The following is a 20,872-nucleotide window of genomic DNA, read 5'->3' as shown; positions in this document are numbered from 1 at the left end:
AGACTGAGTCTTGGGTTACCTCTGTATGTGGATCTGTAGCTAAGGATCTTACCTGCAGGGGAAAATGTGTTGTAGTGACACATAAAGGACATTTGGTTGTAGTGGCACATACTTAAAGGGAATTTAAAGTGTAGGAAATATGCTGGCCATCATATGAACATGCCGTCTTTGTCTTCTTTACTTTAAATCAACCACAAAATGTGTGCAATAAATCTGAATGTAGTTAGCACTGCTGTTGTTCCAAGTTGGTGATTTAAGCAACTGGCATTTTCAGAAATACACTGATAGTTGCCCCTATACTTGGACATGTTCAGTTTAAATACAAATACTCCTAATAGGGACCATATGTACGGCCATGCGGGTGGAGTCAAAAAAGACCATAATTGCAATTTTAGTTTAGCTGCCAATGATTTCTTATCTGGTGTTGGGCAAGATTTCCAACCTCACAGAAGTAAAGTTTTTCTAGCCCCTCAGGAAACTCAGTAAAGGACTGTTAATTCTCCTACCTAGACATTCAGTAACTGTGATCCTTCCATAAAAGGCCATATTGACGGACTGTCACCGTTTACAAAACACTGTAATGTTTTAAAAGTAAAATATAATAAAGCTGTAACCATGCTCAATGGAGTTTCTTGCAGCAATTTACATTCTCAAGTGTACCTGTGGTGCAAATCCAACCTTTTCTTTTGTTCAAACAGAAAAAAAAGGTTTTAAAGAAACATTTAAACATTTGCTACCAACCTGAAGCAATGACAGAACAGCTGAACTGCTCCACCATCTACAGTTGGCAGCATTCAAACCATCGATAAGAACAGGCTTGTCTACCATAGCAATTAATTAATCTCCATTTTTAATGATGATATACTATTTCTAAATAGTATAGTCAGGACCATGTCAACCATGTATACCATAGTCCAATACCAACTGTGGTTACCATTGGTAATATCCCTATGCGTTGCGTTAAGCTCTGTAAGGCTTTTTAGACCAAAGTGTTAGTAATATACGTGATGACTTTTGGCAGACATGCATCAGTTTTCACTTTGTTTCCATTACTAGTGGTAATTTAAATATACTGAACTATTGTAAGCTGTGTCTCATGAAACATGATCTAGTGATTACTTTGTGTGTTTTGGCAGAAAATGTTCACTCGAGTTGTTTTAGGGACAGTGAGTCCCACTAACAGCTGTTGGCAAATAGACCCAAGTTTCTAAATGTACTTGGCCTAGTGGGGTTCCCAGCTGCACAGTAAGGATCTTAACACTGTGGATCTGTTGCGTGACTCCAACGCCAAAAGCAAAGTCCTGGCTGCATCTGCTGTGACTGAAACAAATCCTGCAGCATTGATCAGTCAGAATAAAGGGGGTTATCCGTGCAAAAGAAAAACCTTATGGAAATCGATTAGCACTCTTACATATTCCTTGTGGGCTTCTATGCTGAAAATAAAACTGCAGCATGTACAGTGCGCGTCTTTAACTACATCTGACATTTTGTAGCCGGTAGAGCTCAGCGAGAAATTCGCTTTATTTCCTTTCCTACTGTCAAGTCTGGATACTTCTTAATTTACATAATGGGAGTTCTTTAAATATACAAACTGACATTTTAATTCTTCTGTATTACACTTAAACTTGGCTATAAGATGTAATTTTGTAGTATCATCCATTTCTAATCTTTGCTAATGAGATGGTGTTTTATGCATTGCCATATTTTACAGTGTAACCCATTTTTTAGAAATCGAAATGTAGCCTATATTTAAAATTATCTGTTTTTTAGATGCATTTACAGACTATAGAGAAGTGTTGCTCAACCAGAGTTCTGTGGAATCCTAGGATTCCTCCAAAGGTTGCTAGAGGTTTCTTGAGCAATTTGTGTCTCTCAATGATTTTTGGCTATCTGTGAGAGTGCCATTCCTTTTTACTGACCCTACTGACTGCGCTCTTACACTGTGATCTGTAGATATAGTAATTATTGCAGGTGTTCCCCTTAGATCTGAGACTTATTTCAAGGGTTTCCCCGTGTTATGAAACGCACATATCAATTAAAATCACATATCAGACTGATGTGTTAAGTAAAATGAGAATGTCTGTCTGTATGTAAAAAGCCGTAGCCCACCCATGAACGATATAGTCTTTTAGAGAGATCTTTCCATGCAGAACTTTTTTGGGTTTTTCAGTCATGCTGCTTGAAGACTCCCATAGACATTAGACATAGAAATTAAACTCATATTGGTAGATGTTGAATTATGTGAGAGTTTCTCTCTGTGGCCTTGAAGAGGAGCTATGTATTTTTCTTTCCTTCCATTGCCACTTGATAATGTAAAGAAAAGAAAAATCCAACTGTAAATAAATCTACAAGACTTGATGACACCAGCAGCACTGTTGAAGTGTCACCCAATGCAGTCCTATATGCCAAAACTATGGTATACGTTAACACCAATGGAATGAAATAGGACATGTACAGTATTCTCCCCAGAAATATTTTTGGAAAGTTACAACTTTGGGAAGAAGTTGTAAGTGGGTGGCGTACTGTATTGTGACCCAACTTTTCAGTAACCACCCAAAAAGAGCCAGGTAGTTACTGAAAAGTGCTGGGTGGTGCACCCAGCTAAAAGGGGCTGGGGAGAACACTGATATATTTTCTTGTGTGAAGTCAACAAATTCTTTGATGCTCTGTAACACATTTTAATACAATTTACCCACAGCCCTTGGTGTGAATGAGCACGTTACTTTATTGGTATTTGTTTTTGATTATCCTTTTATCAGTTGATGGTGAAAAAATAAGCATAGTGCCAGAATGGTATATATCATTCTAACAAGGTCCTTGTTAGAACTGTCAGTATTTTTATATGTATTAAATGTTCACAATAATATTGCCTTCTTTTGTTAACAAATAAACCTATATAAAGCTGGCTGTTTGTGTGCATTATGTATTTAATTTGTATTCTGCATCTTAGTTAAACATATTCATATTACATAGGAATAATTTATTTTGAAATACAGAGAGGAAGATGATATTAACGATGTCACATCTATGGCTGGTGTAAACCTGAATGAAGAGAATGCGTGTATTTTGGCAACCAATTCTGAACTTGTTGGTACTGTGATTCGGTCTTGTAAAGATGAGCCTTTTCTTTTTACATCTGCCCTCCAAACCCGAATTCTAGACATAGGTAAGAAAAGGCAAGGTGGGTGATCTACAGGCCATTAAAAATACCATACTGTTTACCTGGGTAGGTCCAGCAAGATTCCAGTGGTTGTGCAGTGGATCTGCATCTAAACTAGAAACATAACATATTCTGTAGATCATTTTCTGTGAAAAGGAATGCTTATAGTTAGAGCCCCCACACCTCTAATGCATGATTTGGGAAAATGTGATGATGTTTATGATAATTCTTTTCTTCAAGCTTAACAAAGACTCATCATGGCCACCTAACTGCAATGATTTTACAGCAGAATATTCTGCAGACTTATCTGGATTCCTGTGCACTATACAAGAACTGGTGATAATATGAAGCTACTCTATTTGTATTCTCCCAAACACGCCATTTATCAGAAGAAAGTATGTTGTTAGCACTGATTGAATATTTAATACCTGAGATGGTAGATCATACTGTTTCAGTGTTGGATTGGTTAATATTTAGATCTATTTAATCTATAAATGTTTGTATTCTGGGTAAAGCAATCACAAGTATGGAAGTTCTAGACAGAAAATACAATATAACTAAGAAAAGCAGTGTTTGTTTTTAAAATGCCCATATAATATAATCCTAATATAATAAAACATTAAAACACTTTATTTAGCTCTATTTATAAAACAGAATCTGACATTTCCTCATGGGAATCCATTACTGCCATTGAAACACATGGACCTGGAGGATTCCCACCAGAGAATGCGTGAAGGAATGTCAGATTCTTGGTTTTATAAATAGAGACTGAAGAGTGTGGATGATTTTTACCATTCCATCTTTATCTGTGTAGGGCCTCTCCTATCCTTGGCATGACCTAGCCAAATACCAGCACTCCACCTATAACACAACAAGAGGTTTCCTTTCAGATCTAGCTGGCCATTTCTGATGATGTGTAGTGTAAGAGGTTTACAGAGACATAAATATTTCTGTGATTGTAAATGTGTTTATCCTCCACTTCTTGCTTTGGAATAACCTGAATGTATTTAAACAAAGTGTGCTGATCTTACTTACAGTTACTTAAAGAGCTGTACATTTTAGTAACAATTTAATCCAATTCTGTTTGCATGTTTACAACTTTCTAAAATAACATTTTATTTTAGATATAAATATGTAATAACAGGATTTTTCCATTTCTGTATATTTGCAGAAGTATCCACAAGAGCAGTTTTCCTGCAATTGCTGTGCGTTTGGAGCCCATCTCAGACACAAGTTATCACAATCCTATTTGACCTCTGCTGTGCAGGGAGTTTTCTATAAATGTGGCATACTTCTAACCAGATGTGTTTGAAATGGAAGAATGTCAAACGCTGCCTTTTCTTGTCATTTGGTGTTTGCCTCTAGATATATTTGCATGTAAATAGGTTTTTAAACACATGTATTTGTATCTGTAATCTGACAGTAGCAGCTAATTTTTAGATTGTTTAAGTATTCCCTATAGGGTTATGTTATTAGAGGCAGGAAGTAAATGTGTCCTTTTCTGCTATCAGCAGGCTCTAGAGCAGTGTTTCTTGACCTTTATAACATGGAGGAACCATTGAGTTCTTGAGCGAACCACTGCTATATTATATCACCGTATATTAGTGTGGTTGTCAGTAGGAAGAATGCCTCTTTTGTTGCAGGCTTGTAGGAAGAATGCCACTCCTACAGAAAACCAAAAAGCTCATTGGTGTCACTTTGCTCAGTTTGCTCGAGAAACCCCTAGGAGGAACCATAGTTGAGAAAAACTGTTCTAGCGCTGTACATGCTGGCTGCATCTGACAAGCTTGTTATATTAATATTGTCTATTGGCCAACCAAAAAAAGTTTAAAAACGTGATCTTCAATACCAAATGTGTGCTATTTTTTGTTGCAATTAACATATATTGGTTGGAATAGGTCATGATACCATAAGGCAAAAACATTGGCAGGTTACATTATGCATAATATGAATTTTGCTTTGTTTACCTATTGAAAACCTGTATGTTACCTAGTTTTTGTATATTGTATATCTTTTTTTCTTTTTCAGCTTCTACATAATGTATGTGATGCCTGTTTAATATGTTTTTTTTCCTCCTTTGACGTGATGGCTTTGATTTTGCCTGCTTAATATTGGTGTCCTAACTCTGACCTTGCAAGCAGATATATTCTGAAGGCCAAGTGAAACATTGCCTATACTTTGCAGAGCTCGGGGCTAAGTTTTATTAATGCAGTGTCTAATATCTTTGAAGTTCTGAGTGTAGCAGGAAAATCATAATCTACAAGCCTCTATTCTTAATGGGTATGACTTCTAGAGGGAACAGAATACCTGCTGTGCTAATTATTTCAATTATCAGCTTCCACTAAAACATGTAATGGATTTTCTCTGCTTCCACAGGTAAAAGGCATGATATTAAGGAACTTAACTCTGATGTTATGAACCTGGTCTCCCATGCCACACAGGAGCGGTTACGAGGGCTTATTGAAAAGCTGACGGTGGTGGCACAGCACAGGTCTGCAAACTTTAAGGTAATTTCATCTAGTCTTGATTATAATGGCACCATTTTTTTTGTCTCCAGGTGAAAGTACCATTATTTTTGGGAGCACACTGCACAAATGGCATAAAAAAGTTATAACTGGGAGCTTGGAAAAAGTAGTATAATCTTGTATGTTGTAGAAGTCTGGGCATTTGTATAGTTTTCTGCTCTGGGAACCTTAAGGCTTTTTTTTTTGTGTTTAGGACTAGGGCTGCGATTTTTGATTCCACCTGCAACAAAGACAATATGTTGATAGAATATTAATTATACAAGGGAACATAATAAATATAAATATATATATATATATATATATATATATATATATATATATATATATATTCACATACACACACACACGTGTGTATGTATGTATGTATAGTCTCCGGCCAATGCATAGTCTTGTAACGTAACAATCGGAATAATCCAGTTTAGTCTCAACACTCCTGGTCAACCCTGAGTTTTTTAGGACTCATAGGCTCATTGTCCACCTGTGCCATGCTAGCTAAATATTCTTACCTGTGACTTCAGGAAGATGACCTGGATGCTGTACCATTATATCTAGAAGGTTGGCCTTTGGCTATCCCAGTGAGAGCAAAAACAGGATGATTGGGCAATGCTTAGCGATGCTAAAAGAAAGTGCTATTTATACCATTTATTGCCATAGTGTAACATCAGCTAACAGTGATCTTGGTTGGTGTTTAGCCAGTACATCGCATAATTAGCACCATGAATATGTATATTAATGTTTTATTTTCAGCAAAATGATCGCTACATACAGACTAGTGAGGTTCGGGCACAGTTTAAGTTTCTTGAGCAACTGGAGCACCTAGAGAAACAACGCAAATATGAAGAAGAAAGGGAGATGCTTCTCCGAGCAGCAAAGGTGAGCTAATAATTTCCCTGTGACACCTACCGTGTAATGTAAAACTAACACTGATCAAAACATGCTAGTAATCGTTGTCTCTGGGACCAAAAGTGATAAAATACAACGATATACTGTTCCCTGGTGGTCTTGATGAAGTTACAAGCCCATGTTCCACATAATTTTGTATTGTTTTTTGTTTTTTTACATGTATTGTTGCCTTTTAGTAAGTGTATACAGCCAGCCAGTATTTATGGAAATTGCCTCAATGACCATCAATTCAGGGCATTTATGTAATGAAAAACAGATACTTTTGTCCGAATTTAATCTAGTGGTTTTGAGAGATGATCAGTTGCCATTCATGGATGCATTTAATTGATTTACTTCTGATACCCCTAGTGTATGTCCAGCTAAAACTGAAAGTTTTGGTCAGAGCATAGAAGGGTTAGAACCCCTTGTCTATTTTCTGCTTCGCCTACATCTTTCCTCTTTTGACACTGTTGATCATCCCCTTCTAAACCAAATCCAACTCTAATGGTATCGGTGACACTGCTCTCTCTTGGTTTGCCTTCTATCTGTCTAACCACACTTTTCAAGTTTCTTTTAAAGTTATTTCCTGCTCCTTCCTGTTGGTTTTTTCTAAAGGTCAGTCCTTGGACCGGTTCTCTTTTCTCTGTACACCTCCTTTCTCGGTACTCTCATATCCTCCATTGGCTTACAGTACCTTTTGTACCATTTATTTTCCTAACCCTTTATTTGGCCCTCCCCTCAGGCATGCTCTTGTTGTCTCCTTCAACTCCACCCTCCCCTTTACCCCCCTCCCCCCCAACATATTCAGAACATTTCCAGGTCCTGTTACTTTCACCTGGGCAACATCTCCAATATCCGGCCTGAACTGTCCCCAGAGATCACCATACTCCTTGTACACGCTCTTATCATCTCTCAACTGGGCTACTGTAACCCCCTCCTCTCTGGTATTCCACTAACCCGACTCTCTCCTCTACAATCTACTATGAATGCTGCAGCCAGACTCATCCATCCTTCCCACCGCTCCACTTTTTCTGCATCCCTTTGTAGTTCTCTTTGTTGGCTTCCATTCCACCTTTGAATCATATTCAAGCTCCTGTGTGTTGCCTTCAAATTCCTCCGCAGTTCTTGTCCCACTTACATTTCTGCCCTGAAAGAAAAACACTCCCCTGGCCCCTCTCTTCACTCATCCAATGACCTACTACTGACTTCCTCTCTCATAACTCATGTACGGCTCCAAGACTTTTCTAGAGCTGCCCCAACTTTCTGGAATGGTCTTCCTAGTCCTATTCAGCTTGCTCCTACTTTCTGCACTTTTAAAAGAGCCCTTAAAACCCATCTTTTCAAACTTGCCTACTCGTATTCTTTGGTCTCTTTAACCCTCACTACTTAACCACCACTCTTTATCCCCCCCTCCTATTGTGTTCAACTACCCCCCTCTTAGATTGTAAGCTATTCTGGGTAGGGTCCTCTCCTCCTGTGTCATTGTTTGTATCTGTCATTTGCAACAGTGCAGTGTAATATGTTTGCCCTAAAAATACTGTTTATTATTTTGTATTAATATTAATAATATTATTAAATAATAATTGTCCTGTTCTTGTGGTTTGCACTTACAGTGGCCACAGTTTTACCAAACAGGATGTAAAATTCTAAACTGGGAACAAAATTTAAAGATGACGGAGGTTTTAGACTTTCATCTCCTTTACTGAAAATTATCATTTTATTACTGTTGGTGTCCCTGTTTCAGATTTTCCATCAATTCTGTCTGGTGAAACTGCTGTCACTTGTGAGTTAAATTTCTTGTGAGTTCAATCTCTTTAAGTTGTATGTCTAACCCCCTCTTCCCCCTTCTATATAATAATGTAAAAAATGTTGTATGGTAACATACTATAAAGTAAACCTGTACATAAAACAGAAGAGATACCACTGCTTATCCTATTTTAGAAATAAATCTTGTCTTGCTCGTATTGTAAGTGACTAATTGCATAAAAACTGATCTAGTGCAGATATGCAAATGGGGTGATCAGTACGTAAACTGAATGTCTTGAAGTCTGTGCCAATGGACTTTGGGTTTGTGTCCATAGCACAAGTTTGAGATGGTTTTGATGAGCATGTTCAAAATTCATTAATAGCTGCATTTAATCTGTGGTTGACCTCCTCTTTTGTCTTGTATTTGACCTCTTGCAGGCAAATTTTGCCTTTCTATAGGCTTGTACAAAACCCACTTGACACAGACCCTTTATATGTATGCTTGTTCCAGATATTGAAAGCAGTGGTTGAGAATGGCAAACAGACAACTTATACTAATAAGAAGGAGATAGAAATGACTGCTCTTGATTTTCTTCCATGGCAGGTTTACATAAAAACAAAAAAGCACTGTGTGTTGTGGATTATGTTATACACTCTGTGTATTAAGGTGTTTTAATGTTGCAAAAAGTAAATGCACTATTTTCATCATTTTTGATTTCTTCCCAGACTTGCAGTTTAACCCTTGTTATTATCTGCAGTCTATAGAAAATTAAATGATCAAAATAAAAAATCTGCTATGTGAAGGTCATGCCTTTTACCAGACCAAATGAAAGCTCAAGCATTTCTTTAAGCTGTGTGCTCCTCCGGGCTTGAAGTCGGGCACTCAGCCTGTATGGAAAATGTGCATAAAAATGCATGAGGGGAAGTCTTAGAAATCCTGGACTCAGGCACTTCCCCCCTGCAGCAAAGCTTTTTAATCACAGGAGAAAATTGTTATGCATTAAATATTTAATGGCTGCTGCATGTTTAAGAATGTAGTCAGTTTTGGAGTAACCCTTTAAGTGCAAGGTTTGATCTTGTCCATGTGCATGAACTCGGAGGAAGCTCCGAAAACAATCACTGCAGCAATAAAACATTTTCTTTTCTGTTATTTTACAGAGCCGGCTGAATAAAGAAGATCCAGAGCAAATGAGATTAAAGCAAAAAGCTAAAGAGGTAATAAGTAGGGTTCAAACTGGGTTTACATAGAGTCTGTTCTCTCTGTGTGCTGCATTTTTGAAAACCCAGCATAACGCACATCATGTTGGTGTTGCGTTTGGTTATTCCAGCCATTTGAATAGCCTGTACAGAACAATGCAGTGTGCTGGCAAGGTGCGTTTGGTGCAGGGGTGGGCAAACTTTTTAAGTTAGGGGCCACAATCTGATAAAAAATTTGACAGGCCAGGCCGATGGGAGAGTGGGCGGGGTTATGCCATCATGATGCAACTGAACAAGCCTCCACAAGCCGGGATACAAATGGGGGACGTGTTCCATGGCTCTGGCCAGCCAAAGCCATGGACCACCCAACTGGCCAGGGAAACAACCTTAGTGAGCCATATACAGCCGGCGGACTGTAGTTTGGCCATGCCTGGTTTGGGGTGTCATTAAGAACAAATGACAACAATGTAATATGTGTTTTAATACACGCATATCCGCAAATAAACACATGTCTATTGCAAATTGGGAACAGACACATTGTATAGTAACAATGTGGTACTTCTTCACAAAGTTAAATCACTGTAGAATATTTAACAGATAAACATTTAGTAGCTTAGAATAAAGACTTAGAAAATGGTATAATCGCCTACTTTTAACTTCAAACAGTACTGTGTGTCTCCCACCCCATGGCTTGGTTCGTTTAGGTCTCAGCTGAAGCAAAGGCAATATAGAGAAGTTTGAGGCTCTCTCCTGGCAATTGGGTCAGAGTTTACTTTGGTGTTGCATACCATTTATACAGGCCTAAGGGAAGGACAGAGGCCGCCAGAGGCAAGGACAGAATATCAAATGAGACACCGTTGTAATGAAAGAGATAACTTTTTTTCTTTTTTTTTTTTTACATTCATTTGAAGTCTTTCTAGAAAAATAAAAACATGCATATTTTATTTTGTGTAAATGGGTCTGTACAGTTTTATTTATAAAGAGCTGTGATATGAAAATAAAGAGGGGAGAAGCACTTTTACATCTAGCATCTGGGACCGTACAATAGGCTACATTTTTTCCAGGGTAATTGTTCGTTTTGTAAATCTGATACTGCTTATAATTCTTTGGCTGGGAGGCGGTACTGGGATTTCGTTTTAAATGGAAAATGCCTTGGGCTTTTAATTTTCTGAGCCCAGCAGTTTTCAGCTCTGAGATGGAGCCCTTGTTTTCACTCAGTTCATGTTTAGCTGCAGGGGTTTTAGTTTATAGCTTAGGCTGGTTAAGCTTTTGCTCCCAGAGGCCTCTGCATAGCAACTATACAAATCAACAAATACGTTCATTTGTATCTGCAGCCTTTCACTCAGTAGCTTTTTTTTTTTCCTCCAACATTTCCCAATATCCATTTCCTGACTTTTCTAGCCGGAGAGGAAACAAAAAAGCTGTGCTAATTAGAGCTTATTTTAATTGAGCCTTAATATTGGAGCCGCTACAGTTGCCCCAGAGGTAGTGCCAAGGGAGCGAATTGGACGTATCCAAAGCTGATCGGAGCTAGGTGCGTTGTATGGTATATAAATATATCTATCTATTTTTTTCACTTGACCTACAGTTTCATTCCCCTGTTGAATAAATCATCAAGCCTGTTCACATTTCTGATTAAGGATCTGACAGCAGACGATAATAAAGACAATTGAGGTGTGAGACGTGTGATATGGAGCTGAAGAAATTGGTTTCTATAGTGACAAGACTGATTTTTTTTTTTAAGGATCTTTGTTCTAAATGAGTCACATACTTAAAGAACAACCTTTTTCTTTTGCCTTCCCCTCCCATCATTAACTGCGCCTTGTGAACTATGAAATTTGTTGTTGCTGAACAGAGCTTCACTTTGCTCCAAGGTGTCAGCGGCAGGTTATTTATGAATGTTTAAAGGAACTTTATTATTGCTATTAATGTAGAATCTAAGGCAAAACAAGCAGAGCCACAGCAAGGGGCTTTCCTGGCTAGTACACAATTTTCCTTTATTCATTTTTCCTTCTTCAGCATTGGTTTAGATTTAGATAGCTCAAAGACAAGAGTTGCTTATAATGGTAAAAGTGGTGTTGTATGTGTTGAGTGTTGGGGAAACAATTTTAACTAAAAGGACAGAGATAGAATGTGTTTTTTGTGCATTAAAAAAAGTTTACAGGTAACAATAAAACCACTATCAAGTGAATACCATTTAATATATTGTCACAGTAGCACTGGTCAAAGGGTGGGATATATTACTCTAAAAGTGATTAGTCCATCACCTTTTGGTGTTGGAAGCAGGTAAAATGTGTAAGTGCAAGAATGACTTTAACAACACTTTAACAACGGTCAAATTGTGATGGCTCGACTGGGTCAAACCATCTCCAAAATAGCATGTCTTGTCTTCCTGGTATACAATGATTATTGCCATCCAATGGTAAGGACAGTTGGTGAACTGATGACAAGTTAATAGGTGATCAGGCTCATTGATATAATAAAGGACAAATAGGCTCATTGATGCTCACAGGGGTGAGGGCATAGTAGCCCTTTCAGCCTGATCCCACATGTGATACTGTAGGAAAATTTGTTGGAAAATCTTGTTTCCAATTCTTTTACACACACAAAGGATTGCAACTTGTCCTCTCCCCTGTCCGCTTCTGAAAATACCTATAGTGGGCACATTAGCACCAAAACTGGCCATGAAGCAATAGAGGATGGTGATCTGGCCTGGTGAATCATGTATTTCATTAGATTTTGTGGATGGCCGGGAGTGTGTGCATAGTTACCTGGGCAGCAAAAAGCTTTAAGGTAAGAGGGCAGACTGGTGGAGGCCATGTAACTTAAAGCAGAAGTAAAGTTTTTCCATTGTTATCAAGCAGGGCTTTAATGGGGAAACGGACAGGCGATGTCCCTTCTGTAGTAATCATTCTTACTTGCCTTTCCATGGAACAGTCATAATTGCTCAGCTTTGCAGCCTAGTGTTGGTTACTAAAATAACCTGCAATTCTGTCTTCCCCTGCGCATGTCGGGACTGAATGAACTGCCTGGATCGGCCATTCAAGATGGCTGAAGATTGCAGCTAGGAACAGGGACAGGTGAGTATCATGGGGATTTGTTCCGCTTTAAAGGTCTGCGGCTATTGTCTTTGTGCCACATACCTCAAGCCACCTTCAGGGGTTTTGTGGAGTCCATGCTTTCAGGTCAGAGCAGTTTGTTTAGACCAAGGGGGACCTACACAGTATGATGGACGAGTTTGTAATGTTTTAAACAGATGTTTGTGTATATAGGAATCTACATGTGTCTATTATATACAAATGTGGACAAATCTGTTGGTACTCGTTTAAAAGAACTGTATGTTCTGTATTTTACAAAACCAGACTTTTTCATGGAGATAAATGACACCTTTATACTAATATTTTGTTTCACAACCTCTGCACAAGCAAGCAACCACTGCACAAGTTATTCCTATAGCTTTCAATAAGACTTCTTCATCTGTCGACAGGTGGTTTGACCCACACTTTCTGATCAAACTGTTCCAGCTGTGTCTGGTATAAAGAGTGGCTTCTCCAAACTCATATTTCAGTCCTTTTCATAGATTTTCTATGAACCTAATTTGAAACATCTAGAACAATACTTTAGAACAGTCTGATGTTTTGTTCAAAGCCCTTTTTTGGTGCTTTTACCTGTATGGTCATTATTTTGTTGGAAGATCCATGACCTGGAACTGAGATGGAGTTTACACTTGGCATTGAGTATTGGTCCATAATGTTTTGATAGTCTTGAGATTTTTATTGATCCTTGGGCAGACCAATGTCATCCTTTCCAAATTCAGCAACACAGCCCCATAACTCCCCAAGCCTTCTCCATGTTTACTAGTAGGTATGGTGCTCTTTGAAACTATTTTCATCCATGGAAAAATAGCTAACAAAATAGAAGAAAAAAAGCCGACGACCCGTTTTGTGGGGAATAGTATTTGGGTTTGACTTTTTAATGTTTTATTTCAATAGTTAAGTCCTCTTTGTTTTCTTTTTTAGAACTCTGGGTTACTTGAAAAGCAAAGCATGGTGCCATCAGTCATTGATGGACCTTGACTTTAGAGTTCAGCTTGTATCTTCTTGGAAGTTGTCCTTTGATTTTTGTGTATCATTCTCACTATCCTCATGGGTCATATGGACCTTAAGCTACTGTAGTCCTAGTGTTTTCCTTTACCATGAAGACTGTAATTTTCTTTCTGATCATCTTGGACAACTCTTTTGATTTCTTTGGTCCATTTTCAGCATTGGACATGTGATAGCAAAAGACAGAGTGATTACTTTTCTCTATTTGAACACAATGAATGACAGATTTCATAGTTTGAGATATGTGTGACACTAATTTAAGAAAACTGCTATTAGAAAGATATCAAAAATCTAGCCTTGGGCATAGTATTTTGGTTATGTGGTATATTATAATGTGGTTGGCAATAGGAGATAACTTTATTATACTGCAAGCTAAATATTTTATCATAATTCTTGTAGTGGGCTATACGATTATGAAGTTATGGGATATGATTAGTGGTGACAGGTGGGGATGATGATATGGCGTTGGAGGGGAGATATTGTTGTAGTATAAATTATGGAGATTTTGCTATAAAAGATGTTCTGGACGATAGCCCAAAAATGTTGCTGATAACTGGGGATGGGAGGCATTAAAGTACCGGTGGTTAGGGATATTGTTATAAGAGAGAGGAAATATGTAAGCCTGGAAGTAACAGATACAGTAAGAACTTAAAAATTGCTGGGAGATTTTATCATGGTTCTGGTGGTTAGTGAATATTATAATAGTACAGGGTATTATAGTGCTGGGGGGTAATAGAATAGTACAAGGTATTTCAGTGGTGGTTGTTGGAGGATAGTAAAGACATTATGTAGAGAGATCTTACATTTTGTGGTGGGAAATATTTTATGGTGATGGGTAAAATCTATTCCTACATAAGCAGGGTAAAGGCCTGTTATAATAGAAACCATGTGTTATCATTTTATAGGCAGATCTTAAATGTTTAAAAACCTTTAAAACTAAGAGTCTTGGTACCTGTAATTCTGTAAATTACATTTATTATGCCTTCCTCATATGTGCCACAAGGTGATCACAACTTACTTTCAACATTTAAGAGCACTTCTCAATATTCTCTCTTAACTACAAGTTCATAGTACACAGATATGATCAATTTATTTTTATCAGGTACAGATAAACCAGGGGAGAATAAGTTGCCCACCGGATGTGCACTTAACTGGTGAAGCTGGTGAAGCATCCTATGTAGAATATGAAGGATAGGTGGGGGGCCAATATAGGCCAACCCTTTTCCTACCCTTCACAATTTTTTATTTTAAAAATCTGCATTTTTTCAGAAATTGCAGATGAGCTATTCTTTTCTTGCCCTAGTTTTTTTAAATTTCTCCCACAAGAAGCAGACCTGTGTTGTTATAATATGTGGATCCAGCAATGAAAATGATAACAGTGTTTAACCTTAAAAATGGTTTGTATGATGTAAACTCTTGTAATTTCAATCTGCTTATTAGTGTGAAATATTCTTTCTTAGCTGCAGCAACTGGAACTAGAGCAACTGCAATATAAAGAGGCCAATCTTACAGCACTAGCTGCAATTGGACCAAGAAGGAAGAGACCTTTGGAATCCTCTCACCTTCACAATGTGCTCGAGGTATGATTACATATTATATTTTTTTGAATATTACATTTGGCAGTTAGGTTAGGTTTACTAGTTAATATGCTTATACATTAAAAAAAAAACAGAGCAAAAAGGTTAAAGCTATACTTTGCTCACCTGTCACATCAACATCATAATGGTACAATGGTACACCATATAGTGGGGAATGTACAGAGACAAAAAGTCTATAGACCTGATTTATTAAAGTCTCCAAGGCTGGAGAGAATACACTTTCATCAGTGAAGCTGTGTGATCCAGCAAACCTGGCATGGATCTGGTCCAGGATTGAAAACATTTGCTAACAAATAGCTAATGACTTTTAGGAAATCTATTCCAGGTTTGCTGGATTACCCAGCTTCACTGATGAAAGTGTATTCTCTCCAGTCTTAGAGAACTTTAATAAATCAGGGCCTATATGTTATATTAAAAAAGTCTCAGTGCCCAGTGCGTTTCAACTGGATTTTTGCAGGGGTTGTTAAGACAAATATTAAATGTATATGTCTGATTTGGCATGAAGTAGCCCTTGTTCTAAGGTATAATTTCAGAGATAACCTGAAGATAGCTTAGTAGAAAGGTTCCCAGCTTCTGCAGGGTTGTCAAGGTGTGTGGCATGAATACAGGTGGGCTTCTTGTACAACAAAGTATTTTAATGTACATTATTGCAGTCCATAAAAAAACATGTATTACCTGTGTTGGGCCTGCACTGACCAATGCAGACTAGCCAACATGGTACAAATAAGCCCTCCAAAATGCAGCTGGCGTGTTTTCAATGGTACAGCTGTATTTGTAATGCACCCAGTTGGATATTGCTGGAAGAGAAGGGAGACGAGGTAGTTTACATAATTTCTTATTAGCTTCTTAGGTTTTTTTGTTTTTTTTTCTTTAGCCTAGGTATTAAATGCCTAAAACTGCCTATACAGGCAGTGACCAATCCCTGTTTTTAAAGACCTCCTATTCAAGTCTATGGAGGAGGCAAGGGTGGCAAACTGCCCCAGACGCTGCACTGAATGTCCAGGAAACCACTTGGAAATGCTGCTCCTGTCAAATGAAGGATAATAAATAGACCGATTCAGTCCAACTGATTTTGCAAGCATTTTTTAAATGGTAAAACCACTTAAAAACGCTTGAATAAACCTTAGGTCTGAACAAGACCTTACTCTGTACCTTGAGCAGCTCATTGTACAATCCTATCACCTGTCATTTGCTAGCATAGTTACTTCAGTAGTCAATACTGTCTCTGTGACATATTTCAAATACTGAGGCCTGGAAACTGAAGTGGGAAACTATTTAAGTCCAGTAAACGGCTGCAAAGTGTAAAGACTGCAGCCTATGAATAGTAGCGATAGTGTTCCCTAGTTATGTGTGATTCTCAGGACTGGCTGAACAGAACTACAAATATATTTTACATATATGTATTTCAAATATTCAATTGCATAGCTGGTTAGAATATAACTTTAACAAGGAGTCCACACTGCGTACCTAAAGACATAACATTTGTATTTTCCAGTTTTCTTGGCCCTCACCAGTGTTGTCCTGCTGTACATTTATACGGGTAGTTTTTCAGTGTGATGTTATGCTGGATAAAATACAACACTGCCTGCTCTGTGAAATGTCAAGCAGAAGTATTTGATTATACTTTCACCTTTCTATAATTCCAAAGTTTGAAGGACATCGCTCCTTGCTTGCTGCAACTCCCTTGGGGGTTGTTTCATTTATAATGTTGCCTCGGGCTTTCTGCTGCTTCCTGCGGATTTGACCTCGTTTTCAACCCTGCGCTGGCAGCTGTGCTGCATTACTATAATTTCCCTTGGATCACACAAGGTTGTCATATAAAAGACCCGACCTTGTGGCATTGTGTCCTTGGGGATGACGGAGTCCTCTTATTCTGTGACCTGTAGTTAGAAGTCGTCTTAAGTACACTGGATTTAAAGCAATAAAATCTGAACCCAAAATAGAACATTTTCATATTAAGCAGAAGAAACCCGGAAGGCACTGTAAACCTTACTTGTACCACTGCACCCCTTCTTATCCATCACACGCATTTCATTGTTTCCATTAACTCCTTAGTCTTTGAATAGGATCTCTACCTTTAGGTTGCTAATGTGTTCCTGCACCCGTAAAATAGTTTTTCTTTTCACTAGGTGTTAACCCCTAAAACACGTCCTTATAATGACTTCATAATGCCACAGTAATGCTGTGAAGGCAGCTTCCAGTAAGAGATCTTGGTTTGTCTCATCCCATATTTTATACAATCCCATTGCATGGATTATGAAAGTATGCCCATTAGTTTAATCTATTGACAGGTAAAACAGTTTCCTATTTAAATGGCATCTGTTTTACTAGAATTTTATGGTTTAGTGCCCTTTAATCACCTCACCTGCCACATAGTAACAGAAAGAAGCAAAATACATACTTTTCCATGTTTTGTCCCTTTTAAAAAACTGCAAGTACAGACAAAAAGCTGTTGATGCTGCAGAAATCCATAAACTCGTCCTGTTTTTTTGTGAGCTGTCCCCTTCTGTCCCATCCAGCCTCGGGGGTGGGGCCATGGTGGGCAAGCAGCTCTGCCCCATCAAGCTTCTGTACTGCACAAGAGCGAGCAAGGAAGCCTTGTTCATATCTAGGAGTCATCCATATGTAAGATGTCCTTAACTCGGGGACTACCTGTAATCAACAGAATTGCCAAGAATGTGAATAAATTCATACATGGTGTTTTGTTTTTTTTCTTTTTATATTTATTTAAAAGGCGAAAATAAAATCACTTGGACTCAGTCGGTTTAATATTTCCCCTTTTTTACGGGTTAAAATATTTTGTACTTTTTGAGTTTGAGGGTATGATTTGGTCGCTTGGTCTTAAATGATCTTTTGTGGATTATTATTGCCACCAATTAATTGTGCTGTTCTCATATAAAAATCTCTAACAATATCTCAGCTGGCAGGAGTTTGTTGCACACGTTAATTGAGGAAACTGCACCATCTAGAGGTGTAACCTGAGTATAAACTGATTTTTTTTTTTTTCCAATGGCGTGTGTGTGTACAAACTGTTCTGCCTGTTCAGTTGCATTGGATTCTGGTTGTATTTCCAGCAAGGGAACCATGTGTATTCAGTTTGTAGAGTGAATGATTTTAGATCACTTGCTTTACTATATACATGTAGGAAGAAAAAACTAATTTTTAATTAATTTAGAACTTAACATTTCTATATATGTTTTGGCTGTAACCTGGCATGCTGGGGAGAAATGGAAGTGACAACATTTTAATACTGTTAACTGCTGGCAAAGCTATTCCTTCTTTTTAGGGTGTTCCTGTTGTACAAAAGACCCTTCAGTGACCTGGTCACTTTACAAGCTTGTTCACAGATTGGTATAACTAACAAATGACTGTGCATTCTTTAAAAACACAGAGAATGGAATTTGATGTTCTATGTGATGCTCATGCAGATAAGGCAACAACTATATGAAGAATATAAAATTACAAATATTTATTCATATTTGCTCTTTTTTCCAGGAGTATCAGGGGCCTGGATCATCTGTTTTCAGAATTCCCAAAGCAATATTTATTCCAAGGATCACTCGTGTTAGTCTCAGGGATTTGATATTTTGCATGGAACAGGAGCGAACCAGCAGACATTCCTTGTCCCTTTACCAAGCCTTCCTGAAATGAACTGTGTGGACAGCACTCCATCATTGCACTATACTGAAGCTTGCTTTATAACTTATTTTCTTGTTTTTGTTTGTAGTCCTTTTTTTTATTCCAATGAAACACCTTGTACTGATGTAGTTTTTGTTTTAAGTTTTTTCTGCTTGACAGATGAAGATGCCAGGAACCTGTGCAATTTATAGAAATGTTTAATATAGGTTAATTTCACTAAATGGTGCCTTCATTTGTCAAGGTTTTTGGGGTAGGTAGAATTTGTATTTACAGAACGCATTGTCTTTGAAATATACCCAAAGAACCAATGTCACTTTTTTGTGTAATTCTTTTTTTTATTTCTTTTTTATATAACAATATAACTTTATATGATTGTAGATGGTAATTTATTTGGGTAGTGATCTTCCCAGGCATCCTCTAAATAAACGTGTATATCTACAATTTTGACTGTTAAACTGTCCTGCAGGTAACTCTGAAGCTGTTCTTTTTTCAGATGCTCAGCTGGCTATCAGCTAATTAACGTAATTAATAATCCTTTTTTCCAGTCAACCAAAGAGATAATAAAAATTTCTGAGACCTCAAAGACCTCTACTTTATTGGCTGATGCTTCCCAATTTGCAAACAGCTTACAAGGATGACTTGTGGATTGGATTTTAGCTAACATTCTGTAACCTTCTCTGAGGGAATCCTCTGCTTGAAGCTGTGTGATATAGCTCCGTCTAAGCTATCAAGCATTTAAGAAAATGTGAACATCACCAAAATCTCTCCTAATCATTAACATCCTAATATAATAGCAGTCCGTTTTATTATTTTTGCAGATTTAATTTAACAAAATCCCAGATGCTCCTGTCGCAAAGTTCCTGGTCCAGCACTGCTTTTTATAGAATAACAATGTTCTGGCCCTGTGACCTTTTTGTTCTCTTTTCTTGGTAACCTGTCACAGACTCTGCCAAAAAAAAACGTGTCCGTATGACCACTTGTGGCCTTTATTGGCAAACTAAATGTCAATAAAGTTGAACCCTCAGTCTTACTTGTACTATAGGGTTCTCTTCATTGTACACTGTGAGTTTCTCACAATTTCTGTTAGAAGCAGCAGCAAGTTGGGGTCTCATTTCCTGGTTGGAAGATATCCTTATTGATTGGCGTTCTTAAATTTTAGGGGGCCAGGGTCAAACCGTTTGCCAAGGAATTCCCACTCCTTCCAACTGACATCAACGCATGTCAATAGCTATCAGCCTTGGCTTTTTCCCTATAAACTCTTCTGTTTGCAATGCACAATAACTTTATAGCTACACAAAAAATACTGTTTATTGAAAAACTTTTTAAAAACAATTTAAAAAAATCAACCATTTAGAGCTCTTTGAATATCATCACATTGAGTATTGACACATAATTCACAGGTAAATCTTTTGAACTATAAAAGGCATATAGAACAGTTTTTGTTCTTGACGCGTTTCACCACTTTGGCTTCATGAGAATAAAGAGATAAAGAGCCTTTTATGTAATTTCTGAATCAAAACACAAATAAATAACATTTTACTTATAGCACAAATATTACCAGTATTAATGTGTCAATTCATTTACATCTTCCCTTCATCAGTCTTTTATCTTATTGTATATAGCCTTTATCAAATAGATTTTTCTCCCACAATGTTTCTCCTTTCACTAGGGCTATTGTTACAACTCCAATAAATACATATCTGTGTACTAGATATTTAACAACAATTATTTTATTAATAAGTATAAATATCAGAGTGCCCCAAATACATTAAACATTGCCACATCCCAAAATTACAATGTATTCAAAGGTTTTTGATGGAAAAAAGAGGGGACTTTTCAGGCAAGAAACAACATGGAATAAAAACAACCTGAATATTTCTAAAAAAAACTAATTTTTGTACAGGTATCACCACATTTATATATTTTATATTTTAACATTATCATGAATATTCCTCTTGAACATATTACATGATCAAAAACTTTCCTCAAAGGAAAAAGAGGAAAGTTTTTGAACATGTAATA

The 20,872-nt window shown here is 37.5% G+C and overlaps 1 protein-coding gene across 2 annotated transcripts in view; it reads left to right on the top strand.

Annotated features, from left to right (window-relative positions):
* TAF4B (TATA-box binding protein associated factor 4b) overlaps positions 1-19,433 on the top strand; it is a 37,717-nt gene extending 18,284 nt beyond the window's left edge. For both annotated transcript variants that reach the window (XM_072411293.1, XM_072411291.1), the window contains exons 9-14: positions 2,997-3,166; positions 5,537-5,667; positions 6,433-6,558; positions 9,472-9,528; positions 15,074-15,193; positions 18,707-19,433. In XM_072411293.1, coding sequence (XP_072267394.1) covers positions 2,997-3,166; positions 5,537-5,667; positions 6,433-6,558; positions 9,472-9,528; positions 15,074-15,193; positions 18,707-18,862 — 760 coding nt within the window. In that variant the 3' untranslated portion in view covers positions 18,863-19,433. The remainder of the gene's footprint in view (positions 1-2,996; positions 3,167-5,536; positions 5,668-6,432; positions 6,559-9,471; positions 9,529-15,073; positions 15,194-18,706) is intronic.
* The last annotated feature ends 1,439 nt before the right edge of the window (positions 19,434-20,872 follow it).

The sequence above is a fragment of the Pyxicephalus adspersus genome, chromosome 5, assembly GCF_032062135.1.
Source record: "Pyxicephalus adspersus chromosome 5, UCB_Pads_2.0, whole genome shotgun sequence".
In the NCBI taxonomy this organism is placed as follows: domain Eukaryota; kingdom Metazoa; phylum Chordata; class Amphibia; order Anura; family Pyxicephalidae; genus Pyxicephalus; species Pyxicephalus adspersus.
This window is presented reverse-complemented; position numbering and strand designations above follow the sequence as displayed.